The sequence below is a fragment of the Aspergillus sydowii genome, assembly GCF_001890705.1.
Source record: "Aspergillus sydowii CBS 593.65 unplaced genomic scaffold ASPSYscaffold_2, whole genome shotgun sequence".
Taxonomy (NCBI): Eukaryota; Fungi; Ascomycota; class Eurotiomycetes; order Eurotiales; family Aspergillaceae; genus Aspergillus; species Aspergillus sydowii.
Genome location: NW_024467860.1, coordinates 1,333,331 through 1,360,387, shown reverse-complemented (window position 1 = coordinate 1,360,387; position 27,057 = coordinate 1,333,331). Strand labels below are relative to the sequence as shown.

The 27,057-nt window shown below is 51.3% G+C and overlaps 9 protein-coding genes across 9 annotated transcripts; 5 read left to right on the top strand and 4 right to left on the bottom strand.

Annotated features, from left to right (window-relative positions):
• Positions 1 to 1,042: 1,042 nt before the first annotated feature.
• ASPSYDRAFT_55107 (uncharacterized protein) lies at positions 1,043 to 1,267 on the top strand (the record flags this gene model as incomplete). The annotated part of the gene is made up of 1 exon (XM_040848979.1): positions 1,043 to 1,267. One exon carries the CDS (start codon positions 1,043 to 1,045, stop codon positions 1,265 to 1,267), a length of 225 nt encoding a protein of 74 aa, XP_040705995.1.
• A 5,717-nt stretch (positions 1,268 to 6,984) lies between these two features.
• On the top strand, positions 6,985 to 8,421 carry ASPSYDRAFT_145227 (RNA-binding protein; the record flags this gene model as incomplete). Its single annotated transcript, XM_040841504.1, has 4 exons — positions 6,985 to 7,065; positions 7,127 to 7,283; positions 7,348 to 7,543; positions 7,605 to 8,421. 4 exons carry the CDS (start codon positions 6,985 to 6,987, stop codon positions 8,419 to 8,421), a joined length of 1,251 nt encoding a protein of 416 aa, XP_040705994.1.
• A 1,028-nt stretch (positions 8,422 to 9,449) lies between these two features.
• ASPSYDRAFT_144201 (uncharacterized protein) lies at positions 9,450 to 11,087 on the bottom strand (the record flags this gene model as incomplete). The annotated part of the gene is made up of 3 exons (XM_040841409.1): positions 9,450 to 9,573; positions 9,785 to 10,581; positions 10,644 to 11,087. The coding sequence occupies 3 exons, from the start codon at positions 11,085 to 11,087 to the stop codon at positions 9,450 to 9,452; spliced, it is 1,365 nt and encodes a 454-aa protein (XP_040705993.1).
• A 371-nt stretch (positions 11,088 to 11,458) lies between these two features.
• On the bottom strand, positions 11,459 to 13,073 carry ASPSYDRAFT_623814 (putative calmodulin). The gene is made up of 3 exons (XM_040850119.1): positions 12,751 to 13,073; positions 12,225 to 12,696; positions 11,459 to 12,158 (listed from the first exon to the last, which is right to left on the bottom strand). The coding sequence occupies exons 1-3, from the start codon at positions 12,751 to 12,753 to the stop codon at positions 11,758 to 11,760; spliced, it is 876 nt and encodes a 291-aa protein (XP_040705992.1). The 5' UTR covers positions 12,754 to 13,073; the 3' UTR covers positions 11,459 to 11,757.
• Positions 13,074 to 13,394: 321 nt separating this feature from the next.
• ASPSYDRAFT_144257 (AFI1/MesA family protein) lies at positions 13,395 to 15,907 on the top strand (the record flags this gene model as incomplete). Its single annotated transcript, XM_040841413.1, has 3 exons — positions 13,395 to 14,038; positions 14,103 to 14,163; positions 14,219 to 15,907. 3 exons carry the CDS (start codon positions 13,395 to 13,397, stop codon positions 15,905 to 15,907), a joined length of 2,394 nt encoding a protein of 797 aa, XP_040705991.1.
• A 680-nt stretch (positions 15,908 to 16,587) lies between these two features.
• ASPSYDRAFT_76110 (uncharacterized protein) lies at positions 16,588 to 17,578 on the bottom strand (the record flags this gene model as incomplete). Its single annotated transcript, XM_040850842.1, has 2 exons — positions 16,588 to 17,522; positions 17,560 to 17,578. 2 exons carry the CDS (start codon positions 17,576 to 17,578, stop codon positions 16,588 to 16,590), a joined length of 954 nt encoding a protein of 317 aa, XP_040705990.1.
• Positions 17,579 to 18,545: 967 nt separating this feature from the next.
• On the top strand, positions 18,546 to 19,962 carry ASPSYDRAFT_145957 (pyridoxal kinase; the record flags this gene model as incomplete). The annotated part of the gene is made up of 6 exons (XM_040841575.1): positions 18,546 to 18,596; positions 18,662 to 18,672; positions 18,746 to 18,825; positions 18,874 to 19,086; positions 19,154 to 19,271; positions 19,338 to 19,962. The coding sequence occupies 6 exons, from the start codon at positions 18,546 to 18,548 to the stop codon at positions 19,960 to 19,962; spliced, it is 1,098 nt and encodes a 365-aa protein (XP_040705989.1).
• Positions 19,779 to 21,408, bottom strand: ASPSYDRAFT_618263 (uncharacterized protein). The gene is made up of 3 exons (XM_040850038.1): positions 20,677 to 21,408; positions 20,407 to 20,579; positions 19,779 to 20,337 (listed from the first exon to the last, which is right to left on the bottom strand). Exons 1-3 carry the CDS (start codon positions 21,014 to 21,016, stop codon positions 20,254 to 20,256), a joined length of 597 nt encoding a protein of 198 aa, XP_040705988.1. The 5' UTR covers positions 21,017 to 21,408; the 3' UTR covers positions 19,779 to 20,253.
• Positions 21,409 to 21,479: 71 nt separating this feature from the next.
• Positions 21,480 to 22,720, top strand: ASPSYDRAFT_55099 (phosphotransferase family protein; the record flags this gene model as incomplete). Its single annotated transcript, XM_040848978.1, has 3 exons — positions 21,480 to 21,578; positions 21,666 to 21,961; positions 22,021 to 22,720. The coding sequence occupies 3 exons, from the start codon at positions 21,480 to 21,482 to the stop codon at positions 22,718 to 22,720; spliced, it is 1,095 nt and encodes a 364-aa protein (XP_040705987.1).
• Between the last annotated feature and the right edge of the window lie 4,337 nt (positions 22,721 to 27,057).

The window sequence follows — 27,057 nt, the reverse complement described above, 5'->3', positions numbered from 1 at the left end:
AAGCCGTCAATAGAAAGCCAGAATGAATCAGTACCTTACAAAGCAGCAGCACAGATCCTGATGAGGCGCCAGTCAGATGCCCATCCCCCGATTGTCCTCTGAAGTAAACCATGGGAATGGATATTTGGAACCGCCAACACTGAAGCTAAACGGCGGGTGATGCAGCCGGGTGGTTTATTCAATAGCTGATAACCATGGGCACACGTTTCCCCAGAGGTCAAGGTGCAGGTTGGGCTGGAGAAGTGAAGTATGCGCGGGCGATCGCTTCGTCTTCGCCAGTCATGACGACACGACGCGAAGGACCTCGGCGGTGCAGTCCAAGTAGTGACTGACACTCACGCAATGCTTGACGCCTGGTTATGCAAGGTTGTTTTACTTCCTACAAGCCCATAATGCCGATGATGCATATTTGCCATCAAGCACGCCGCCCAACTAGCAGCTGCAGTCACAATGACAATATCCGGCATTAAGCTTCATAACTTCCACAAACAGGGCAGTGCAATCCCAGGGAAGCAGACATCCACCTCGCACTTTGTACCCATGATTCCGAGCCACTGGGTTCATTTTCCAGAGAGATTCCTTGGTTGAATCTGGGATTTAATGTGGAGCGAGCCACATTGCCGTCCATCTCCCCGGAGTAGTTTTGACTTCTGAGCTTCAGATCGGGCGGCTGGGCAGTGTCTTCACTGTGACAGAGTATAAAAACAAAAAATAAATTATTATTTTCTCTGTTTTAGCGTGATTTCCCAATAGAGCGCACTAAATCCTTGGGCTCAGCAGGGGTGGGGACAGAAAACAGGGAGGAAAGAAAAACGGAAGCCTGAGGGTAAGTGGGTCGATCTGACCCTGAAACAGTGCAACTTATACCTTGCGCCAGCATTTATAGTCTCCAGGCTGCGCAGCTTCGCCCTGCTCCGTCGCTCCTCAACCATTCTGCTCTTCACCACTGCTGGGCTTTTCGCCTTCTTCCTGATCTCTTGCCAGCTATAGAAGTCAGGACAACGACTCCGTGCATTCCTCCCTCCTCCCTCACACAGTCATCATGAGCTCGTCCTCCGTCCAAGTCCCGCGCCCGCCCTCAAGCACAGGCAAAGATGTCGCTCCCTCCGGCTCAACTCCAGGCTCCCTCGGCTTCGATATCGTCCGTTGTTCACGGTGCCAACGCTCCATGAGTCTCGAGAGCGAATCTACACCCGGAGTTGTTCGATTCGGAATGAATTCGTATTACTGCAGTCGCTGTGCCTCCATGGTGGGCTTCATCCGCTGAACGCACACCTACACGACGATCGGCGTGACAAACACCCTATTTTTCGAATTCAGATCTCAATACTAGAGAAACTCCCCAACGTGAACTACCCTTCTCGTCAACTCCACACACGGTACTGGGAAAGCAGGGCTCCAACGCTTTGGTCTTGCCCCTCGATTGGTCTCTTCCTCCATTCAACGGCATTCACTCTGAACATGTTCCGGGAACATATTCACTGTGCTGGCGCAGAATGACCTCTTCGAAGGTCCAACAACAATGGCTGGTCCAGTCACTGTTTACCAACAACCCTCTCCGTCCAAGAGCGAGGCTGTGATGATACCTTGTGCGCAGCCTTCCTGCGACCGTATATCATCAGCCCGCATTCAAGATTCACTCGCTTACTGGCCTGGCGCCATGATATCTATCTACTCCGAGCCTGCGACACCGGAGCCTTATCCTGATTTGACGCACTTTGGCGTTCTGCATCGCAAGTCAAAGCCCCAAGTTACCCCGCGCCATCTATAGCGACGGTCATACATTCAATTCAGGCCATTTTCTTTCTTTGCGACAATACCCAAAGTCATTATTAGAAAATCGATAAAGCACCATGTATCTAGTTACTAGTGTTCGAAGGACAAGTTCCGATCAAACCAACCCCAAAATTCAATATAGAGATTATTAGAGACTACCGAAAATAAGGCCCAGTTATCATTTCAGATTCACCCACTCCTCCATCGCCTCCATCCCTCGATGGCGAAAATCAAACACTAGTCCATGTTACAGAACAGGCACATCACACGCTTATCACAATGTCAATCAGCGGTAAACCCCAGAGATCCTCGCTCGCACGCTCACGATTTTCGCCACGTTCTCATGAACCTCGCAGATCCTTCTCCCTTCAGATCATCACGCCCACGACTGTGGGCCAGTAGTGGTGGCTCAGTGCTGACAGTCAGTCACAGTGAACCGCCGTGCTGGGTGCTGCTCCGTCAGTAGTCAACTAGTAGTAACTACACTCACGTATCTGCGGGCGCTGAGCTGCGCTTCCTCCCGTCCGAAACTTGTCCCTGACATGATGATAGGCGCGACGGCCGACGGGAAATCGGACTCTCGGTGTCGGAGTCGTTTCACGTCTATCATCCGTCTCTCATACTCCAAGTTCTCCATCCATACGGATACTGCGGAGTCCCATCTACCGACCGTACCATTCTTCCAGGATAGGTAGTACTACTAGCTCTTCCGTCTTGCCCCTACAGGCTACAAGTCGACCTTAGTCTTACCAGTTATCACGGCACTGCGGGTACCTCGTTTATTACCCGGTCTAGTTTCATCCCTTTTCTCAATGCTTCTTCCCCTCTTCGGTTTGAGATTGAATCCATTATTCCTCACGCACCCCGCAGTGGATCAGTTGAAAACTCCAGCTTCGTGTGACTCAATATAGCTGGGGGCACCAGAAGGCCCAAGCACATTGGAAAGAAGGTTAGACTGGGTGTGGGAGCCTGGTACGGGTTAGGCAAGCCTGCAGTATCGACTAATTGGATCGGTGCGAGCTACAAAGCACTAGTTTGCCATGTGCACCGTAGTCTACCTTCCTTGAACGGTGATTAGGTTAGCCACGGGCGATCAATGCTTGTGCCAATTCGGTCGGTTTCTCAATCTCTGTGGGGAGGAGAATAGATTAGTGTGAAACGAGATAGTAAATAATCTGTGCCTGTCTGGGTTGGGCTAACCCACTTCGACGAGCAGGACCTCTCTTTTCTGGGCGGTTTATCCTTCTCGCTTTTCCGTGTGGGTTGAGACTTGAGAGACGGGATCGGAGAAGATTCGAGGGTATTTCTCGGGCCAAGGTCGGGATCAAGATTCAATTGAGATTGAAAGGTGCCTAAAACGGAACGGTCGGATTATTATTGACAGGGAGGTTCGTGCCTGTGCCGAGGAAGGAAAAAGAAAAGAAAAAAAAAAAAAAAAATACTAGTGGAAATACTCGCAGGAGTGGCCAACCTGGGCAGCAGAATTGGCCGTTCGGAGAACCCCGTCAGGCTCAGCCGTGTGCCGGACTGGTCTCAGCTCAGCTCACAGCTGTGGTGCCCTGCATCAGCACCAGAATCGGTCGTTCGGCATGCCCTGTCCGCGTCTGACATAGTCACTGGATGTGCTCCGTACAGCCAGCCACAGCCACGAAAAAGAAAAGCGAGCGCTGACCGCAGAGCCCCTTTTTTTCCTTTCCTGGTGCTGGAATTTTGGCCTTGGAATTGGAATTCCGAAACTGTGGAGCTCGAGCAGTGAATGTATCAGTGGGGCCCGACCGCGTTGTCCATTTGTTTCAAGTTTTTGCCACAACATGGGGCTTGCGTCTTGAGGTTGGGGCTTGAGTCTTGGTGTTTGCAGGGCCAGGGCGCCCAAGCGAAGCTGCTGTGCAGTTGTTCGCCTATGGAGTTACTATGGGTATTGGCAGCGCAGGCTGGTGGAGCAGCTCCTCATCGCCATTGTGCAAATATTTGATTGAAATTTGAGACTCTCCAGAGTATCCATATTCAATGAGACCGCATCAAGCAGGTTAGCCCGTTGCACTCTGCCATGTGATGTGCCAGTCTTTCCGCCAGAGCCGTCTGACAGTGACGCTCATACCAAGTCAAGAGTCTAGACTGGGCACCCGTGCCTTCCGGGCTGAGTTGTGTTGCTCCTTTGGAATGTTTTACCCTTCGAGATTGTTTCAAAACCCGGGTGCATGCGCCACATTTCGATGCTCATTGGGAAACACAGCCTCAGCCTTGTCGCGCCCTGGAAGGGCTCGACCGGTCCCTCCTGACTGGGTCCAAACAATAATTGTCTTACTCTTTCTGGGCTTCTTGAGTCCACCTTCAGCAGAAGTGAAGCTGAGGGCTTGTTGTCCACGCGACGTGGTCGGCGTGACTTATGGACCGTGGCCTCGTCGGCTCGTACACCGTATTTTGTGTACTTCATACTGGCGCCGAGTTCTAGCCAGAGATAGCAACAGCTTCCGCGAGCTCCCATCAGCAGTTGCCCTGCGCAGTGATAACTGTCTTCAGCATGAAGCGTAATGCAGGGTTGTCAATCAACAGGGAGGATATAAGTACTCCAGAGCTAATTAGAGCATGGTGGCTGAAGATCCTAGACGTATCGTCCGATCACAACCGACGCTGTTTATCAAGACACCAGCCCAGCCACTGATAGACGCGGCATATTTGCATGATTCATGATCTTTGTTCTGGGTCTTTCTTTGTGTCTTCGAATATGATCCCTTGTTTGAGAAATGGATCATGCATGCCAACAAAAATATTCACGGATATGTCAGTACGGACCGGTGTAGCCCTAAGCCTCGCGCTCCAGCCCTGGAAGAGCGCACGAGGCAGAAGAATTTCAGTAGCACGAAGACACGGAATCCAGCGGTCAATTTAATGGCTGAATTCCACGATGATATCGGCCAAGGGAACAACACCCAGGCGAGAAGATTCGGTGTGCGCTGAGGGAGAACCGCCAGGGCGAAAATAGAGTGGTCTGTTCACATTGTCCAAATAACAGCACCAGAAGAGATGTTTGAAGGCCAAAGAACCGCAGGTAGCTTTGACTCACGCCCTCGTATCCAAATCAACGGAGGGTAACGCTTTTCGACAAAACAGAGTGTCTCGACCACGGGAGTTATATTGTTGCGAAACACAACATTGTAATTGATAGCGCAATTCCGAAGTAGTATATATCTGAGAGAGTTAACATCGTTTGGTCTTCCAACCGAGGTAAATTGTGGCTGGGTGGAAGATCTACTCCTATCTCCAAGTCGGAATTTATTTCAGCCTCCCCGCGTGATAAACTGACAAGCGACAAACTCTCACCGTACAACGGACGTACCCGACGTACCTACATTGTGCACTTGGCTTGAAAGGCGGCCGGGTTCGCTGTTGACGCAACTGGATGGATATCTCTCATGCAAGAACGAGCAGGGATTATCCCAGATGGATCAGAGCGAGACAGTTGGAATCCGAGGGGCAGAACAAGTAATGGGCATCACTTTGCTGCAGTGCCCCAAATGCCTGAGGCGGGCTGCTGTGTTTCGCTGACGCCCTCAATGGTCACTCCAGGCCTCCAGGGACGTCTGTTCGCCTTGCAAGTTGTCGATCGGAAGCAAAGAGAAAGAAATCGTCCCTCCTCTCGGGCCTGGTTTTGTGCGATTTGTGCGTGTCATCGGACATGATACATCACAACTGTGCTACGAAGATCTATTTTTGAAGTAATTGAAAAGAGAAACCTCCAGATTGCATCCGCCAATCACGGTCGCAGCTTGAATTGTCTCCAAGCTTTGGAATCCATCTCGAGTTCATGAGCGCGGCGTGTTTTGCTTTTGACTGGACCTCTCGTTTCGCACTTTCGAACGTCGACCGACAAAATCGTTCATCCCTCGCTTGATGACATCGCCTCGTTATGGATGCGGTAATGCTGCTGAGTATTATCCACCAACTGGTTGCGGCACAGGTGGGATATGCAAGGTCAGAAGACCGCCACTCAGACAGCCCTTTGCCATCACAGCAGCTTCCCTTGACGCTCCAGTTTTCTTCCCCTGGCCGGCCCCGAGCTCAATCTGGCGGTGTAACGCCCATGACGCCAAGATTAGTCCTGGGGAATTCGTAGTGTTATTCGACGGCAGAGATCTTGAGAAAGACCAGGTTTGTACGAGGGCGAAATGCGGTGGGCGACTAGAATATGTCAATGTGATTGTATGGGGCGGCGAGCCTGATAGAGTTTGGCGTTCGATTCGATCTGTTATGCGCAGCCAAGAAGGAAAGAGAAGAAAAAGAAAAGTACAAACTATCAAGAGGGGATTGGGAAGGGAGAAAAAGCAAGTTCGAATGCCCTGCCTTTGCTGAGTGCAGTGGCTGTCTGTCTGCTTCTGCTTCTGCTTCTTGCTGCTTCCTTCACTTGACATTATTATCATTCTCCTCTTCTCTTCCTCCACCACGGTTGATCATGCACGACATATCAGGCTCCATCCGATTCTTTCGATTCCAGATCCCAGTCGAGTTGACACATCTTCACCCTCTGGCGCCGCCAGCACTGCGCCTTGTTATTCGTCAGCGGGCTCAGCGATCTGTCGGTGACACTCTTACCTACCCTTAACCCTCCGCCCCTCGATGAAGCAACCGCTTTCTTTGAATTGTCTATTCGTTCTCCTCTCGCTCAACCGTTGCTTCACCCGCTTCGACGTTTCGCCTTTTGACTAATTTAAACGGTCATTCCGGCGGTTGTGGCTGTTGCCCTCTTACCACCCGGGTTATAGTGCCTCGATGTAGATCGGTGCACCAATTCTTCTCGCCCACTTTGCTGCTTCTTTGGCCTTACTTGGTTCTTCTTGCTTAAAGTCGAAGGACTTGCCCTTTCTTTCCATTATTTTTGACCATTTGAGTCATTGCAGTTCGCGACGCCGCAAAGAAGCCGCCCGCTCTCTAACGTGGTGCCTAAAACCGTTCGTTGATATCGGAACGCCTATAGGTAGAACACCAGTGCAGCGCATCCTGCCAAAAGTCAGAAACACCGCTTCCTAGGCATCTCTATCTCCATTTGCCGAGAAAACTCCGCTGTTCCACCCTCCTTTCTTAGTTTCACATCTCGTTCCGAGGGTTGTTATATCAGCTGCCCTAGCAGGTACGAAACTGGTAACCTGCCGGAGGGGTAGCGTTACTTGCATTTTTGGATCATTCTCAACGGACGCTTGTCTTATCGAAGCAATGACTTGTTCATTACGCGAGAAACCCCGGGCGGTTAGATCCCGAGGATCTGAAGAAGAGTTTGTCCTGTTTCTTCAGGGGGTGAGTTCCTTAAAGTTTCCATCAGGCCCTCGCTCGCGGACTTGTCTTACCGAGAAATCAGGTTCCAGCTCGCTGTCGCTGGCAAGAGCTTAAAGACCTAGTCCGTCAAACTGCACTGCACATTCGACAAGCAGTGGTTTATGATGATCACCGTGGATTTCCCACTGGGCTGGGACAGATCATTGTTAAGAATGAGGATGAGGCTTGGCGGACATATCGTACGTGCAACAGCTTCTTTCGCTCTGCGCGAAACAATGGCTGACAGAAACGTCGGTTTTCTAGACAGATTGTCCACCACCGGCTGGGAAGGGCAAAGCTTGGTTGTCACTCTTGCGCGGACGAGCTCGCCAACTCAGCCCATTGCAGGGCCTACCAAAAGCCCACCCTGTATCATACAACCTAACTATATAGCAGGGTATTCAACACCATCAAGGATGGCCCAAAATATCGCTATGCCTCCGTCACCAATAGCTACAGAGTAAGTACTCAGTGTTAAGATTACCGTATGTCAAGAATCCTATGCTAACCATACCGAGAAGGTCTGTTGTACCGCCGAGTCCGACTTATCAGAGTTCAGAGTATAGCACAATGCTCAACCCGATATTTCTCCCTCACCAACCCTTCATGCCGATGTTTCCAGACCCATCATGTCAACTAGGACCAGCCGTGCCGAATTCGCCTACCCTTCAACCCTCACTCTGCGACCCGATGGGATACGGATTTATCCCTACATTTGCCATGTCCCACCAAATGCAGCAACCCGCCGTAGCAAATACCACCAGGCCCAATGACTTTAGCAACGCTACGCGCAAAGGCTTTTACCATTACAATAACCGTCATCCACAAACATATCCGCGACAAAATCTCCGCCGTGGCATCGTGATCCAGAACCTCAACCCAGCAGCCACGGACCAGGACCTGTACAACTTACTGCAAGAAACCGTAACCGTGGAACACTGCGAGATACTACCAATGTACGCGGGTTTCAACGCCCACCCCACCCGAAACAGAGCCACCGCGCGTGTTACACTTCGCTCCTCAGAAGAGGCCAAACGCGCTGTAACCCTGTACAACAATTACTCTTTCATGCACTTCAGAATTCGCGTCAAGATCGACAAGAACATCCCGCCCACATTACCATATAACAATTCGTCTGATATATATACCCCGGGCCATGGTGATCTATCTACTTCTGCATACAGAGCAACTCAGCTTCAATTCACCCCGCCAACAACCGAGAGTTCGAGTTCAGACACAGAGGCTAGCCCTAAATCAAAGCCAAAACAACGCGACAGCTTACAGCCATTGGTCGTGAATGGGTCTGGAATTGGAGGAAGCACTGCTGTCGTGTCTTAAGACCTCCCCTTTCTCCGCCAGGATCTATTTACAATCGCCATTCCCCTTAACCTGAGAGAGATTCTGGAATGGTTACTGCTTTGATAAATCTTCTATTTGGTTCCGATTTTGTCTGTTTGGTTGTCTTTCTTTTTGTCTCACAGCAGCGTCGGCTTTCTGTAAAACTGGATTACGTGGGTAAGGAGGGTATAATAGTATAGGCGTATATAGGCGTGAGATAAAAAAGAACCATATGTTTTACGGATTGTATGGATTTCAATTTCCTAATCCAATGATAACCGCCTATGCGATGTCGGGTTGGAACTAATGATACCAGGCTTCCAAGGTTGTTAACGCAGTCAATCGATCATTCCATTCATCAGTCATTGAACGCTACGCCATCTCGTAATAGAGTAAGTACATCATGATGCATGCATTAATCGTTTCCTTTTCCTTTTCCTTTTCCTTTCCTCTCAATCCTTTTCCCTTCAATTGCCGCGTATGCCATATGCCGAAGTTGGCAATACTAGTAATCTTTCCTAAATTAGAATGAAACCGGTCCCTCCTTGCCTTGTCCTAATCAGTCAATCCACATCAGTCGTTCAATGCAATCATGTTATCGTCTCATAAATAAAACAATGCAATCCCCCCCCCATGGACGCGGAACCGCAAGAATGGGAATTAAAAACAAAAAAAAAGCGACAACAAAAAGCCTATTGAAAAAAGGCAAACCAATGCTTCTCGATAGAAAGAGAAACGCCACATGTGAACAAGACGGAGCAGATCAGCAACAAATACATTAAGCCCGAAAACACAAGGAAGTAAAGCAGAAACAATAGTTAGTTAAACAAAACCTAAATAATACAGAGCTGAAAGTCGTAGGTGCGGAGTCAGATACGCGGATTTGAGATCCGGCTGGCAAGGCGGGATTGATTCATCCCATGGATTCCCAGAGCCAGGCGAGCCTAAACCGGGACTTTGCAACATGGTAAAGAAACTCAAGTTGGATGTGCCGTCTGCAGGTGGGTGGATTATAAAGTGCATACGCGTCATTTCGCATGGTCTATTAATTCGGCGTACAGGGGATCGGGAATCTTGCGAACAATTAGGGCAGCCAGAGCGATAATCTCTTTCGCGTCAAGGGGTGGGAAAGATCGGAGAATTTTGTTCGGGCTGGATAGTTTGAAAGAGCGAGTTAGATGAATTGATCGACTAATCGGTTGAAATAATTGGAGTAAAGGCAAATGTAAACGCAAGTAAGTTAAATATTGAGAAAGGAGAACAGATGTGACTGGTCAACTGAAAATTGGACCCAGGTTTCGGCTGGCTGGCTCGGAGATAAATGGAAGAAAACAAGAAAGCATAGCAAGGGGATGATACGTACTTTGAGCTTTTGAGGAGGGTGTCTCTCATCAATATCAGTTGCGCCACGATGCAGAGGATGTTGAGATGTGGGCCGTAAGCAAATAGAAAATCCCACAGATGGAGGACTTCGGGGAGCGGAGGTGTGCATGCACAGAGCGTCAGGACGGATGGGAATGCGTATAGTTTCGCTTGTAATCCTTTGGAGAAGAGGTATGCCGCCAGTTTAGGTTCCACAATCTCTAAACACTGGTCAACAAGGTTGAGCCCTCGATGAACACCATCCATGCCACCCCGGATGTAGCCGGGGCATTCGCGGGTGATGAAGGTGTGGAATAGGGCAAATGCCTCGACTTCGCTGCGGGCTGCGTAAAGGAACGGAGCACAGAGGACGTTCATGCCCTGCACGTAGATTGCCGACTCGCTGGTGATGCCAGGGCTAACTGTTGCTGTGCTGCTATTGCTACTGATGAGGCTGTTGGGCGTCATGTCCTCCACTGACGGCTCTTCTTCTGCGATACTTGGTGGTGTGTTGATGAGGAGTTCCATCTCACGTCGGCGCGAGGATGGACGGGACTTGGGTTTGTTCTTGTTCTTCGCATCGTGAATCTTCCATGCCACTGCATTCAACAACCGGATGAGGCTTGCTTCTGTGACACGGCGTTTGAAGAGCGGATCAGTGGCTAGAGTGCGGAAGGTATCGTTGCGAATTTTTGTGTATGCAGGCGAACGTCCACGATGGATAAGGGAGAGGTACTGATCGGTAGGGAGTGGTGGGATATCGAGGAGAATCAGCCATAAATAGACTCTATATGTTGACTGGATGTAAGGAGTTAGTAAATAGCAATCCACAAGAAGACGATTTATAAGGCAAACTGTACCATGCCATCGACGTCTGCTTCTACTCCTGTAGAGAGAACCAAATACCGCAGTTCCTGGAGCGTTTCTTGGAGGCTCCCCTGTTGGGGACCATCTCGTAACAACGTTTCTAAATGGGACTTCTTTACCCCAAAACCGGACCCTGTCTTACGTCCAGGTCGTCGCTGGGCGGGTATCGTTGGAGCACCGCGGGATGAAGCGTCACTGTTTGATCTCGCGCGGCGATGCGTTCGCAGCCGGACAGGAGATTCTAACTGGGACGGCTTGGAGAGCTCGTCGGGTCCTGCGGAGGAGCGTGCGGAGGAGGCCTGGGAGGATAAGGGAGGGCCGGAGGAGAGGTTGTTGTGAGACTGGATCTTACGCAGGCTTCGCATAGTTCGTGGTGATGGAGATCCGGCCAAAGCAGCCAAGTTGAGCTGAGCCTGCGTGGGCGGTTGAGATGACATGTTGACGTTGGTCAAGGTCTGGATTTGGATGGAGTCGGAGGTGGTCGCGGATGGCGGCGGGGGAACACACCATCTTCCGGTCAGCCAACAACGAGAAGATGTATCTTGGAAAGTTTTGCGATAACCAACGATGCAGTCAAGCGAGCGCGACGCAAGGATCGAGAAATATTTCGGTGGCGGGCAGTTTTGGCAGGAATGCGGAGCCTCGATCTAAGTTGCAAGCAAGTCCAAGCTTGTCCACGCGGCGCTAAGGGGGGATTAGAGCATTATTTGCATACGCTAAACTGCTTTTCTTTATACACACGACAATCCGCTTGTGCACAAGACAACAGATGTTTCAAGCCTACGACTTTATGATGGCTGGATTCGACACACTGGCCATGTCGTAGCTTTACTGCCCCAGCCATTCTCTGATTGGGGTGTTTTGGCTTCAAGTGTTGGTCGCTTTAAGGCGCTACATTTCAACTAGCGATCTCCAACGCTCGACGTGATACATGGTTTCTCGTATATAGTGTCCACCAACATCAATAGCGGTTCGATTTGGCCCGCAGCTACCAGAGCGCTATCTGAAATTATTCCTAAACAAACCGTGCGGCCTGAACGCCTGTCCCAGCCAAAACCGTAATAAATGATGACCCGTATTATAGTGACTTATCTCGTTAGCTGTGCTTCATTTCGCTTTCGCTTGTCCATTCTCTGTTCCCCCCGTAACGGTGTTGACAAATTCCTGGTATCTCAGCACCTCCCCTCTCTTTCCATTCCCTTGGGCCTTGCCGGGTTTACCTCCAAACGCCTTGCGGCCTGTGAACCCGCTGAGGACTTCGTTGATTTCCCGGTCCGTGAGTGGGCACTCTCCGTCGTCTGGGGCAGTATTGAGAAGCGCGTCACGTAGTTCTTCCACATCAACCTCGCCGCTATCGTCTTCATCAAAAGCCGCTAGAGCATTGACCAGTTCTTGCCTGGACGACAGTGGTGAAAGTAATTGAGAAAGAGTATTTAAGAAAGTGGGAAAGTTAATTGTCGAAGAACTTCCTGGAGGGAAGAATTGGGGCAAAGTGGACGGGTCTTGGCCTGTTTCCAATACGGTTGTCAGTTATAACTATGACTGGATGCTCCAAATTTGAAGATCCCACTTACCAACATTCACAAGTACATCCGCCACATCTTCTTTGTCCACGAAACCATCGTTGTCTCTGTCCAGGACCTGGAAAGCCTCCCGTATCTCTCTGAGCTGTGCCGGGGCCAGCCTAGCTGCCGCATCGGATGAGGCGGCCATCATACTAGTCGCTTTTGCCTCCATACTCGATGGTGATGAATCGAGTGCGCTCGCTCCTCTGCTTGGGGACGACGGAGAATCCCTGGAAAATCGAGGCTGGGGTATCGGCTCCCGGCTCTTGGGAGATGCATCGTGATCTTCAGCAGTATAGGATTGGTTCAATTTGCTTGGTGATACAACCGGGGTAAATCCTCTGCTCGGGGAGCTCCCTGGTGTAGTTGGGCGAGCTTGTGTCGGAGGGGAGCTGGGGGTAGATGGTCGTCGGAAAGGTGACGCACGGGGAGAGTTGAAGGACAGCGGGGAAGGGCGGAAAGGAGCATTGCTGGAAGGGACCTACAAGCATGTAATTAGCGGGCGTTAGACATAACTTGTGTTTAATATACCTACCATGGTGATTAAGAGTAAGCAGGGCCAGTTTCTTGCTGCTGTTAAGAACAATGAAGAGGAGAGTGAGGCTATACAACATACTTCCTAGAAAGGCAAAGGACCCAAACAAAGCAAACTCGGAAGCGCTGAGTCAGCCGGAAGAGGCACGTGCGGGGCGTATCCAAGGACTATAGACCGTATACACAAATCTCGCTAGATGCAGCATACGAACAAATTATGGCTATAGAAGATCGAACAAACCAAATGTTGGGTAAAAAAAAATATTATTACACTACGTTGAATACCCTAAAAATGCCGTGGTCACTCCAAACCACGATTCACCACATCAAGACTTCCCCGCTGTGGAGATCTGATCCGTTCGTTTCCTTTTTCGGCCTCTGGGTTTCCCCCTGAGTCTCAAATCACTCCGACAAGACATGCTTCACTCCGTCGATCTAACTGCCGAGAATCCTCCTGTCTTTGCTTGACGTTTTTCTCCGCAACTCACTAAATGGACTAGCTACCGGATTCCCCTCGATTGGCCCATTGATTGAGCATGCCGCAGCTCTTGCTCGCCGGCTGTTTGGAGCTCTCGCACCTCAATTAACATCCCACTCTCAATCCCCGTCCTCTCCGCAGAGTCCCTTCCCCTCACAACAAAGAAAATGAACGTTACACTGCCGATGCGGACGTCAGATGGGACGGGGAACTCGTCCTCCAGCCCTCCAAAGTCAAATGGACTTCCTCACCTATCACCTTCCCCATCATTCGTCCAAAAACACTCACCCGCAAGCTCCGATACATCAAATATCCGCCGCCTTGGCCAACAGACTGTTGCGCCGGCTTCGAAGCCGCGCCGATGTAAATCGCAATACCCCCGTGACTCACCCGAGCGCCATGTTGAATTCATCCTCGTTGCGTCCTTCCACATTGATCGGGGCCCGATTATGGAACACCAGTACCCGGGCCCCATTAGCAGCGATGAAGGCATGTTGGCGGAGCTGATGCTGCCGGATCAGACACACGTTCGAAGCCAGGATTGGACTATATTCTTCCTACACAAAGACACAAGCACGGAGGGGGATGAAGACGACCCAGCGTCGGGAAAGAAAAAGAAGAGGAAAGGGAAGAAGGTCAAGACACAAACGTCCTCGGGCGACAACGAAGAGGACAGCGTTGATTTGGACAATGGTTCTGAAGACGATACGGAGGAAGACCAAAGCAGCGATGAAGAAGATGGCGGCGAAGGGCCCCCTTTGATGTATGTGCTCAATCTGGTCAACACGAAGCAGGACAACACTGTCAAGCGGTAAGCTTCCCTATCGAATCTTCATAGCTCTTTTATGAAATGGCGATGGCTGACGTGTTGTCAGAGGCGCTGTAGTCAAGGCAATGGCGATTTGTACACGGCATTCTTTCCTTCACATATATAAAGTACGCAACGCTTCCATGAATGTCCTCCATAGACGATCGTCCTAACGGAAAATAGCCTATTTTACTTTTAGCCCTGGAGGACTACTTTAAATCACCATACCCGGAAACCCTTGAAACGCTTTACAATGCCGTGAACGCCATGGACTTGTCTCCGATGCCAAAGTTGAACCTGCTCGAACGTCAGATATTGCAAGCTAGTAATTGCAAGGATATGTTCATCGAAAAGTTTGAGCAGATGATTCATCAGCGAGCGATTGAGGATGGCGAACTACACGAAATCGACGAAGACAACCCACCGTCACCGAAAAGGGGCCCTGCACCGCGATACATAGTCCCTCGAGATACCCATGAATTTGAGTCTAAGATCATTTATCACGACATTCCGATTCCGGTGAAAGTGCCGACGGTTATTTGGCCTGAGATTGTCGGCGATTTTTCGCTTGTCAAGCTCATCCAAGTCTTTTCTGCACCTCATGCCGCATCACCGCAGCCCTTTGCTCTTCATCCTCATTTAACCACTAGCGGTGCCTACACCCATCCGATCATCATTCTCGTTAACGCGATGTTGACACAGAAACGGGTCGTTTTTCTTGGCCACAACCGACCATCTGGGGAGGTTGCCGAAGCGGTACTAGCCGCATGTGCGTTGGCATCTGGTGGGATTTTACGTGGTTTCACACGCCATGCGTTTCCCTACACGGATCTGACGAAAATCGACGATCTTCTGCGGGTCCCAGGATTCATTGCAGGGGTCACAAATCCAACGTTCGCCAATCATCCGGAATGGTGGGATGTACTCTGCGACCTGCCTACAGGCCGGATTAAGATCAGTAACCACATTGAACCGGCACCAGTCACTGATGGCCTACTATACTTCCAGCAGCAGGGTGCAGTAAACATGTCAGGCCCAAATGCCGACCCCAGCGGAGATAATCTGTTCATGGAAGACGTCCTGCGCAGTATCGCAAACCGATACGGTGAGAATGCGATTCGGGCCAAATGGCGCGCCTACATCACGAAATTCGCACGGGTTTCAGCCGCATTCGAGGAGATCGTTTACGGAGCGTCAAACTTGTACATAATTGGACCCAACGAGGAGCTTTCTCCTGAGAGCCCCAGCGGCCTGCAGTCGGATCCGGGCGATCCAACAACACTGCGCGGCCACGGCTACGTCTGGGCAGACGAAGCCTCCAAACAACGCGAACTGATGGCGTCTGTCTCTCGCATCGAAGGCTGGCGAACTACCAGATCCTATTATTCCTTCATTCAAGACATTGCAGCAATGTACTATCCCGCTCGCCCCATCCAGAAACCCGACCTTCACCATCACCATGACCGCCTCCGGATGCTGAAACTGTCCTCTTTCGACGCCGGCAACATCTATCTCGCTCTTGCACATTCGATCAAAGACTACGCCGGCATCTGCCAGCTTCTCACAGTCACCCCCGAGAGCCAGGCAGGTCTATTCTATATCTCCATGGGTCTTCTCCACCCAGACCAGAACGTGCGCGAGACAACAGCGGACCTTCTTGAGCGCATCGCTCTCCACCCAGCAGGGCGGCACTTCTGGGCGCAGCTCAACCGGTTCGCAAAGTCCGCGTACTTTCGCATTAAGCGCGAAAAAGACGCAGCCGCGACCGCGACCGCGTCGCCAATAGTCAAATCACCAAGCGATAGCTTTGGTCCACAGCAGAGCTTGGTTGGCGTTGCAATGGGTGGTGTGCCTTCTCATGGAAGTCAATAATGCTCTCACATATCAACCAATCAAGCGAGGTAAATGAGTATTTTTATTGTTTGAAGCGATGACCATGTTTACTTTTCTTTTGGCCTTTGTTTCTCCGTGCATATTATATTATACTGTAAACCTTTCCCCCCTTTTTTTCTTCGCCCTATATGAGTGATATATTTGAGCGAATATACCTCACCACGTACCTGAGTTAGAACGTGTACCTATTGTATCTACTGCGATTCAGTGAATCCAGCTGGGATGTTTCCAATGAGGAAGAAGAAATGAAGAAAGTGGCCATGCGGCATGATGAATGAAATGCAAGGTTAATAAGAGTACGACTCAACAACGATTGTTAAGAACGTGTATTTATTGGTTGGTGAGGTACTCAGTGCTTGGTTGCTTTATTAAGTGTTATTTTATAATGCAATGGACTGAGAATATACCTTTTTTTCTTGGTATATTAAGTTTATATTGTTAGTATATACACGATTCAGATACCAAAAGGCAGTCGTTGTCATCATCCAAACATGATCAAAATCAAAACCGGGACGACAACGTTCATTATAAGATAAAGGAATGTACTAATGTAGAATGGAAGAGACGCTCGCTAATAGTAATGGTATATATATATATATATATATATATAAGAGGGAGGATTGAAGAGGCGGTCGTGATGGTTGTGATGGTTGGGTATCTCATAATGATACCAGGACAGCGCCTATTGTTAGGGAAAGCCAGAGAGGAAACGAAATGGCTCGCTGCGACGAGGCAGCAGACGGGACGTCGTCCTCTTCGCCGACGGTGATGTTGACCTTTGCGAAATCCGCACCGCATTTGCCGTTCATTGTGTGGGCTGAGGGGAGGTATGAATCTGCAAGCGGCTGGTCCTTGACCTGGGCCCATTCGCTAAAGATGTCTAGTGTTGCTTGGAGGCAGGCGCCGCAGGCTGGGGTGGACGAGGAGCCAATCGTGCTGCCGTAGGGGAGGAAGTAGATGTCGTAGTCAGCCGGGTTGGAGGAGTTTGTGACGGCATCGACGAAGCAGTAGTCTGATGTGTCTGGGTTTTGGAGGCAGGTGGCTCGGTAGATGGGCTCGTAGGTGATCATATCGTAGTAGGCGTTTTCGACGAGGGGGTTGCCGTCTTCATAGTCCTGGCCGCAGTTGTCGTCGTTGAGGAGGTCGGAGGCGAAGCTGGACATGGTGGAGGAGCAGGACGACACATCGGCAGAGCAGGCCGTGTCGAGGACATGCGATGTAGAAGCGGCAGACCTGAGAGTGTGGAAGAATCCGGTAGAGTCGCGAAGGAGCGTAGAGATAGCATGACAGTCGGTGAAGCTGGAGTCGGCGAGAAACTTCTTGAAGAAGCTTGGGCAGCTCTCGGTGGTGAAGTTGTTGGACAGGCTGGTGTCGAAGGCCGTGGGGAAACTAGACGATATCGACGATCGCTGGATGAGAGATCCGATTCCGTCGGCCTCCACCTGAAGATGCTCGTGGGCTTGTCCTTGATGGTGGATATTCGTCGAAGCGATGGGTGGAGCATCTTTGACGGGCGCTATGTCGACGATCTCTTGGTCTGGCCCAGGATGCGAAACACCGGCAGATTCTGTCGCAGTCTCTTCAGCAAGGACTGCTAAAAGGACCAAGGCCCAGACGAGGAATCCTCGTACGTGGGCAAAGTTGATCCATGATTGCGGGCGCATCCTGATCAAGGCGTGGATTCGTTACGGTCGGCTTGGATGATGAAGTGAGAGCGGCATAAAAACACGAGCGGCGGACAGGCGTAACGCAATTAGAATTAGAGAATAATTGAACAAGAAAAACATATAAGCAAAGGATGAGAAACGAGTGTGAGGCCGGTCCGAGGATTATCGGCAAGACATTGTACTGTATACACCAGGGAGTGGCTGAGCGACTGGACGAACTGTGCAGAGTGCAACAGTCACATGGAAACAAAGGACCGGATGGCCGAAAGCAGAAGAACGAATGACAAAGGACGCGCAAGAAGAAAATAAACAGGAGGGAAGAGAGAAAGAGAAGGCGAGGAGAGGAAGAGGAAGAGGATTTAGGGGCGATGGGGGATGGTGTCCGTCAAAGAGATGAGACTACTTTAGTGTGCCTGATCGAAGCGTCTGGACTCTGCCCATCAGCCATTCCTTTTACGAAGAGAAGCCCCCCACGAGGCCACGACAGCCGCCGGATGGCCAATGAGTCTCCAACTGTTCGAGTCCAAGATTGCGACTTTCATCGAGCTTAGGGCTGGCTGGCGGTCTGCCATTGGGCCAGTCTCTGTCTCTGACAGTGTGCCTGGTGTGAACAGCACCACTGCCAGCCTGGAGGATTGGACTGACCGCATTGCGTCCTTTTGCGAGTCCATCCAGGGCGTAAAAACCACGGCAGAACACGGATACGAGGACATCGCAAAGCGTGGAATCCTCAACTGTTCGAGCCTTCGATGCAGGAAAAGAAGCCCGGCGGTTACCAATCAGAGAGGGTGGAGAACTCCTCCACAGAAACTGCGTCGAGTCCACTTTCTCTATCGCGGTCAGCAACCGGACAGCAACCATGACTCCTCCAACTTTCTGGCCGCTGTAGACAAGACACCCGCGCCCGCGTCAGGACCTCTCCTCTCCTCTCCTCTCCTCTCCTCTCCGCCATGTCCGCAGATCTGGTCCCCGAAACAAGGGTCCTTGCCGTTGCCAGCCATGTATGTGCTTCACCCCACTATGCCAGCCCACACCACTTATCAAGCCCCGACACTGACGGTTGCAGGTTGTTTATGGGTATGCCACCCCCTTCCCATGTTTCCAATTTTGGACGAGCCATGTAATTACAGCTGGGCTGACACAATAACAGCCATGTTGGTAACAAAATGGCAACCCTCGTCATGCAGTCTATGGGCTGTGATGTTGCCGCTTTGAATACCGTTCATTTCAGTCAGTACTCCGCTCCATAATTATATTCAAAAGCTAACTTGGTTCCAGGCAATCACACTGGCTACCGTCAGTTCAAGGGCACTAGGGCAACAGCAGAGGAGATCAGAAATCTCTATGAAGGCTTGTGCATGAGCAACCTCACAGACTTTGATGTCATGCTCTCCGGCTATGCACCGAGTGCTGCTGCGGTCGAGGCCGTCGGGTCCATTGGTCAAGACCTCCAGCGCAAGGCCGCAGGCCGTCCGGGTTCTTTCTTTTGGGGTTCGTTTCCCTCCTATGTTTCCGCCGTCTTCAGTCTCCACCAAACTAACAACACTTACCATATCAGTCCTGGACCCCGTAATGGGCGACCAAGGCCGTCTATACGTCAACGACGATGTAGTGCCAGCATACAAGAAAATTGTGCAGCACGCCGACTTGATCCTCCCTAACCAATTCGAAGCCGAGTACTTCCTCCCCCCCCACCCCTCTTTGTCCATTACCCAACTCGATCACTAACGTCCCGCGTCCAGAGTCCTCTCCGGTATCCAAATAACCTCCCTCCAAACTCTCGCAAAAGCAATCACAACCCTGCACGAAACCTACAAAATCCCCCACGTAATCATCACCTCAGTGCAACTCTCCAAACTCTCCCCATCGGAAGAAAACCCCTCACCGGACTCCACCCAGAACCTCCTAACAGTGATCGGCTCCACAACGCTCTCTAGCGGCAAACCGCGCCTCTTCCGCATCGACGTCCCAGCCATAGACTGCTTCTTCAGCGGCACAGGCGACATGTTCGCCGCACTAACCGTCGCCCGACTCCGTGAGGCCGTGTTCGCCAATCGCAACCCAGAGCTACGGAGCACAAAGTCCTGGGTTTCGGGCGACGATGTACGGCCTACGGAGTTGCCACTTGCAAAGGCCACCGAGAAGGTTTTGGCTAGTATGCACAATGTGCTGGAGAAGACTATCGAGGCGAGGGATGTGGAACTCGCCGCCACTGCGCCCGCTTCTGGGGGAAGTGAGGAGGAGGTGCAGAAGAGGGAGCACTTACGGCGGACGAAGGCTGGGGAGATTCGGCTGGTGAGGAACGTGAGGTTTTTGCGGGAGCCTACGGTGGAGTTCAAGGCGAAGGAGTGGGAGGGGGACTATTGAAGTCTATATCTAACGGACCCAATATGTCGGGTCACATTGCATGCATTTGCCCGGTGCCCAGTGTCCAGTGCCCAGGATCTGGAGTGCTGTCGTTACTAAACAAGATATAGAGCATTCCAATGGCATTGCTATTTTATTGTTATTTTTAGATCATGAGCAGAGGCAAGAACTCGACTCTGGTATCCATCTATCTAAACGTGTCATTCGTTTCGTAGCGTACTTTTGACTCAGCGCGAGTCATCTCCAATCAAAATACTACTCCGTCCGCAGTAGTTACGGAGAGCGACTCCCCTAGTTTCCGGTACTTCCAAACCCACCAGCTCCCCGAACACTCTCTGCCAATTCTTCAACAACCTCAACCTCGGGCGTGTAAATCTGCATTGGACACATCAGCATCAAGTCACATATCATAGGTAAGAAGAGTTGTAAAAAAGGCCATCATACCCTCTCCAAAACGAGCTGCGCAATGCGGTCCCCCTCGTTGATTGTGAAATCCACGTCAGAAAAGTTAAAGAGCAGAACCTTGACCTCGCCTCTGTAATCAGCATCGATCACACCGGCGCCAGTATCAATGAAGTGCTTCGATGCGAGTCCGCTCCGGGGCGCGACGCGGCCGTCTGGATTTCACAATTCCAGTTAGCTTTCTTATTTTCCTCTCTTAAGGATAAGGAGAAGGGGAAAGAAGGGGGGGGGTGGTAGGAGTAGGTAACATACAAGTTCCCTCGGGAACAGCAATTGCAATTCCTGTGTCAACGAGTGCCTTTCCCTTTGCTGGGATGACGGTTTCCTTTGCGCTGTACATATCATAGCCTGCCGCGAAGGCGGAGCCGCGGGTTGGGGCGCGGGCAGTGTCGATGAGCTTCTTCACCTGGAGAGAAGGGATGGGAGTGGCGACATTGTTGGAGCCCATTTCGGAGCTTGGTTCGGATTCGGTGGGATTGGAGGTGTTGTTTGAGGGCTTGGGTCGTTTAGCAAGCGGCGACGCGGGGAGGGAGGGTGGTTCGTGGGTTGTTGTGGTGGTTTCTTTGGGTGGTGGAGTGGTCTCCTTGGTCATGATATGGTTCAGGGTGGGAATTGAGGAAGAGGAGGAGGGGATGGAAAGAGAAAAAGTGCGGTGTATGATTTGCAGCAGAGACGCAAGCGACTGTCGACTCGAGTAGATATAGACTGGCTGCGGAGCTGGAACGCGTCTGGCGGTGAGGGGCACGCGTAAAGTGGGAGGCGTCTGTTTGCTGCGTTTGCATGCCTATGAGTAAGCAGAGCCGAACTGCGCACATGGTCTGTCCAGGATGGCGTAAAATGAGCCGACGCCCCGCAGAAAACCAATTGTTGTGTCCATTCTGGGCCTCGGTCCGGCTGAGAAAGCTGGGGAACGCATTGCTCTCCGAGCCATTTTATTACCGACAATGTTCCTGGCCTGGCCATGAGTTCCCTTTGGCTTCAATTCCTGTATCTGAGTTGCCAAAGGACTGACCCATAACACATCACGGATTTATTGCATCTAACGCATTTGGATCATGGCCGGTGCCGTACGTCAACCGATCGATGTTCCAGCCCTGGAACGGTATATCGACCAGAATGTACCCATCATCAAGACACCACTGGGGGTGAAACAGGTAACTTAGCCAATGAATAAACCCGCGTGCCATAGAGCCAACTTGGGAGAGAGAAAAAGAACCAACGCTCATTGTCCTGTCTCATAGTTTGGTTTCGGCCAATCGAACCCAACCTACCAGCTCATTGCCTCCGACGGAAAGAAGTTCGTTCTGCGCAAGAAGCCGCCGGGCCAACTATTGTCGAAGACCGCACACAAGGTTGAACGTGAATACAAGATTATTCATGCGTTGGAACAGACGGACGTGCCTGTCCCCAAGGCGTACTGTCTCTGCGAGGACAACAGCGTCATTGGGACCCCTTTCTACATTATGGAATTCCTAGATGGGAGGATATTCACCGATCCCTCAATCCCTGAAGTATCTGCGGAGGAAAGAACAGCTTTGTACGCAGATCTATATCATGTGGTTCTGTAATAATATGTCAGTGACTAACGTTGTGCAGGTGGAAGGATGCCGTTCGAACCTTGGCCAAATTCCATCGCGTTGTCCCCAAGTCCATCGGCTTAGAAGGGTTCGGAAAACCAACAGGATTCTATGATCGACAAATCGCCACGTTTACGACAGTTTCCAAGGCCCAAGCCCAAGCCGTCGACGTAGAATCCAAGGAGCCGGTCGGGGAGCTGCCCCATTTCATGGAGATGGTGGCCTTCTTCCGGGACAAGAGCTCACAGCCAAAGGACCGTGGGACGTTAGTGCACGGCGATTACAAGATTGACAATATGGTATTCCACAAGACCGAACCTCGTGTTATCGGCGTGTTGGACTGGGAAATGGCCACGGTGGGCCACCCTCTCTCGGACTTTTGCAACCTCACCAGCCCATACTTCCTCGAAGGCACGGAATACCAGGTGGAGAAGTTCAAGCCAGGCGTTGTCGCCGGTTTGCCTACGCGAGAGGACTGCTTGCAGTGGTACAGCGAATATGCCGGATGGGATCCGAAGCCTGAGATCATTTGGGGGGACGCATTCTTTCAATGGAGGAGCTCGGTCATCATGCAAGGCATCAAAGCACGCTATGCCTTGAGACAAGCTAGCAGCGCGCGTGCCGCAGAGTATGCCCAAAAGACGGTGCCATTTGCCCTCGGGGCATGGGAGCGGGTGCAGAAGGTGCAGGCGGTCCTTCGCCAGAAGGGCAAATTGTAGGGAGTGCCATGCCAGCCTCCCAGCCTGGCCGAAAGCCAGGATCTTTTAGTTCAGTAGTTGACTAACTACGGAAGGAACCTTGTGGAGACTAGAGAAAGGCTTTCGATTGCGTGGCGTTAGATGGTTTGTGCGGCCTATTGGCATTTACATGTCATGTCATGTCATATCCGAATATCTATACATATATATCCATGCGTGTTAGACAACCTGTTTCGAGGTTAGTGTGTCCGCAGAAGAGAGTTCAAAGCAATCGACATCGTTAAAAGAGACCAGATCAGATGATGCCAGCAATAGAGTTGAGTAAACCCGGTGGTCAGAATCATCGCAGCTCGTCAGGCGTTCATGTCTTCGTGCTTCCCCACCTCGCACTCGTCAAAGGATGCGCTTCTCGTAAGCTTGCCAACTGGCTTACACCCATCGTGCAGGAGGGGTTCAAACTTCAAACACCCGGTCGACTTCGAGCTCTCGAGGCAAATGTACATGCAGGTGAGGCACTTTAGCGCGAACAAAGAACCAAGGATACCAATCCCAGCGATCTCGGAACAGCTATGATTGGGGAATTTGGGACGACGTGGGTTGCGAGGGAGGAGATGATTGCTGCGTTCACGATCCTGGAGGTTCTCATATCATCGACTGCGCCAAGAGGGAAACACCCGACCCAGTGAGGCGCAACCAACGCATCGTCAGCAATGCATGAGGCGGCCGACCCCAATGCTCACGGGTAAACGGGGCTCTCCAACTGAAACTAATTGGGTGCGGCTCATTCGGTGCTTTTTTCTTTTTCCTTTTTTTTGTGAGACGATGCTGATCGACCTTGAGTCTTGACCCGCCTCAAAAGCCTATACTCCGCAGTATTATAGGCACTACGACAATGAGAGTACGACCTTCTGACTGACTAGAGGTTGGAGGCGTGCGTGTCAACCAATGGCGACCAATCCGATCACCTTCTCAAAGGAGCTCTCCCGGTATGTCCACGCACAGATTATGATTGAGCGACCAATGGGGATCAATACTCCGTACTGAGGCCGCCAAAAAAAAAAAAGGGGTGGGAATAAAAAAAAGAAAAGAAAAAAAAAGATAGAGAGAGTTGCGTTCACAATCAGGATTTGGGAAAAGGCTGGTTGGAATGGAGGACTGCTCAGTCGCTGACTTTGAGGATGGGGAGACAGGGCAAGGAGTATTGTGGGAGAATGAAGAGAGGCAACGCCAATGCAACGATGTCACATTGTCGAGCGGCTCTCGCGCCTTGGTGAGTGAAGATCGCCGCATTATCTATCTGAAGCACTGGGCGGCGGTTTCATCGACCATGAATCGGATATTGCCAGATTGGAGAGGATTGTGACCAGCAGCATGGGCTCGTTGTGGTGAGACAAGGGGGACGGACCTGGGATAGGTTCCTGTTTGTCAGACGGCCCATAGTTCTCGTCTCGACGGACGTCCTCTGAGTAGTCAGCGGAATCGCAGAGATGTTGTGCTGCTGGCGAATTTGTTCATAAGAATGCTCGTTTGCGAGGGTTGGAGGGACGGACGAGGACCTTCTCCTCAAGCTCCCTCATGGGGCCAGACTTGGAGGATCAGTTGGACATAGTTAGGCCAAGCGCCCTGGGGCATCGTCAAAATTTACGAACGGAGCGTCAACAGCACTAAAATTGCATCCAATCCGGAATGCTCTGGGCTTTGGGCAATGGAGGCGGATGATACAGCGGCTCTGTGTCGCGGGTTGACCCTCCTTCAAGCCGCATTCCCTCCGTGAGGAGTCGCAAGTCTGAGGATTGTTTCGCCCTCCACAAGTTGCAGGTGCGCAGGCCGCATGGAGGGAGTGGACACCGGAGTGGAGAGGGGAAAGACAGGGAAACGTGGCCGATCAATGATCATTTCACTGCAGAGTGACAGTTGCTGCCACGAATCGCCCAACCACTGCGTGCCAAGAGAGATTAGCCCATTCCTGCTGACCAGGGAGGCTGTCGAGGAAAGTCCTTTCCACAAAGGCCGTCTGAATCTGTCCGCTGATTGAGCTTTGTCTTTGGGGGGCCGTGAAGAAGGGTGTTGTTTCCAGAATCCCAGAAATCCAGGGAGAGCGGGAAGCAAGGGCGCTAAAGTAGTCAACTTCCACAGAGGCCCGTGGATTGTGGAAGCTCGATGGTTTCTCTGGGGGGCTTGGATCCGGATCTGGACGACAGAGAGCCCGTGCTCTATTGTACTCATGCGCGTATTATAGGTCCCGCCGGCCACGCCCAAGGTTGACTTTCTCTCATTTTCCTTAGCCCCGATTCCCAAGTCTGGTCTATCTTTTCCCAGCCTTTTCTTTTGCTCTTCGCATTTATTGTTTCTTTTTTGGTTTTCCCTCTCCTCTCCACGGGTCCGGGTCGGGCTGGAGGTGGATATGCGTCGTGGCGGTCAGCGAGGGCGCATTGCAGCCTTAGGTACCAACTGCTGACAGCACGCACTGTTCCACCCGGCGCAGGAAGCTCCTCAAGCAGGAAGGTCCCAAAGCAGGAAGGTCCCAAAGCAGAAAAGCGAGGTTTCCTGGTCTGTATAGTAGACAAGAAGCGAATACAAGGAGAGCTCTTTGAGTAGGCCTCTCGAGGTTGTCTGAAACTCAAAGGGCACGGCGAATCCTTCAGGCAAGTTCCACGGCGGTTCTCTGCAGAAGAACGACGAGCACTTCAGCCTCCTTGTCAGCGACCTCCAATCAGCAGTGCGGAGGCAGAGCCGCATGAGTGTGAGTGGAGCAGACTGGAGCCTGAAATGGCTTTAGTCTCGTTTAGTCGCTCGTGCTTGTGGTCGCGGGCGTGGCATTACGAAATGCCGGAGAACATCGAAGCAATCAATTACTCCTTCCTTGTTGAGCCGGCTTGAGGCTACTAACGAGTGACTCCCCTCGAAACTCTCTGTTGTCCACCCAATCACAGCTCGCAGCCGCGTCGGACTCGGCAGGCTTCGTGCGGAATTATTATGGAATCCCAATATTATTATTATTATTTTCTGCATTATTCTGCTCCCGTCAACCCCCCCCCCCACCTGTGCTCGCCTTGAGATAATTATTTCGATGATTGCCTGGGTGGCGGCGTCTGCAGTCATCCCCTCCTGTGACTTTCTCTCTCCTGAGGTGCTTGCCTGCTTCTTCTCTCCAACATCATCATACCTGGCGGGTGAAGTTGATCTTTTGAGCCCCCGTTGATCAGTTCAGTTGCGTTTCCCGGGGTTCCAACTTTCAAGAATCCAATCTCTCGCCGTTCGGGGACCTGACGGACTCACGGAAGTGCCACTGATTCTCCACTCTCTCGTCCAGATTTCGAGTGGCTCCAGAATCCAAGGTGCGGCGCTTCTGGCTGATTTCCCGCTGCTCCCTCTGGACCACCGTATATTATTATTATTATCGCCCCGTCATCCCTCTCTCGTCTGCAGCCTCAACCACTTGACCGCTTCAGAGGCTCTGGAAGCTCTGCGTGTCCACCTAGCCAAGCAACCCGTGTGAGGACCTGAACAGGAACCACTGTCCAGTCCCTCCGTTGCAGTTCCTGTCCTTTTCTTCATCCTGATCGACGCGCCGTTCTGCTTCTCTTCATCATCGTCCTTTCCTTTTTGCTTCTTTCAGATCTTTCCTCTCGTATTCGCCTAATCGCTTCCTCCTCTTCCTCTTCCTTCTTTTTCTCGCGGCGTGAGGTCATTCTGCGGCTGCTGCAAATTTCCCGAGCAGCCTCTCTGGCGCTTCCACCGAGGCTTCTACCAGCTCACCTGCGATCGACGCTGGCGTCATCTCAGCCCTTCAAGAGCCCGGTTTCTCTCCATTCCAGAACCTCTGATCCCCAGCTGTTTTCTATATCTTGGAGGGGTTGCTTTTGGCCTCTCGTCGGACCTCGCTTCTTGAGCCTCAACCGGTGCGCGACTCGTCTCCGATAGAGCCTCATCCGTTCCTGGAAAACAGGTGAGCTTATTTCGCCTCCGCCTTCCACCATCAACCCATGCTCCATGCTCCATGCTCCTGTTCCCAACCTCGCTGTCACCATGGAATTTTGTCTTGACAACTCCTCATCTTTCCCTCTATTGTTAGTTGCTGTCTAGGTTTCACTGGTGACTCTCACCCAACGTGTCCTCCCACCTCTCGCCTGTGTAACTTATTGTTCTCCCCTCAGCCCCTCGATGCTTATTGTCGCATTTCTCTGAAATATTTTTGCTTGCACTGACATCTCTCCAGATCTAATCGCGTCGCCTATTCTGGTCTAATGGTCTAAGTGTACTCACTGTCTCTTATCTTTTTCAACCTGGGTGCTGTTTTGGAGCCTCCATCAGGAAAGACCGGAAAACTGGGGAAAAGAAGAAAAAAGAACATAGGA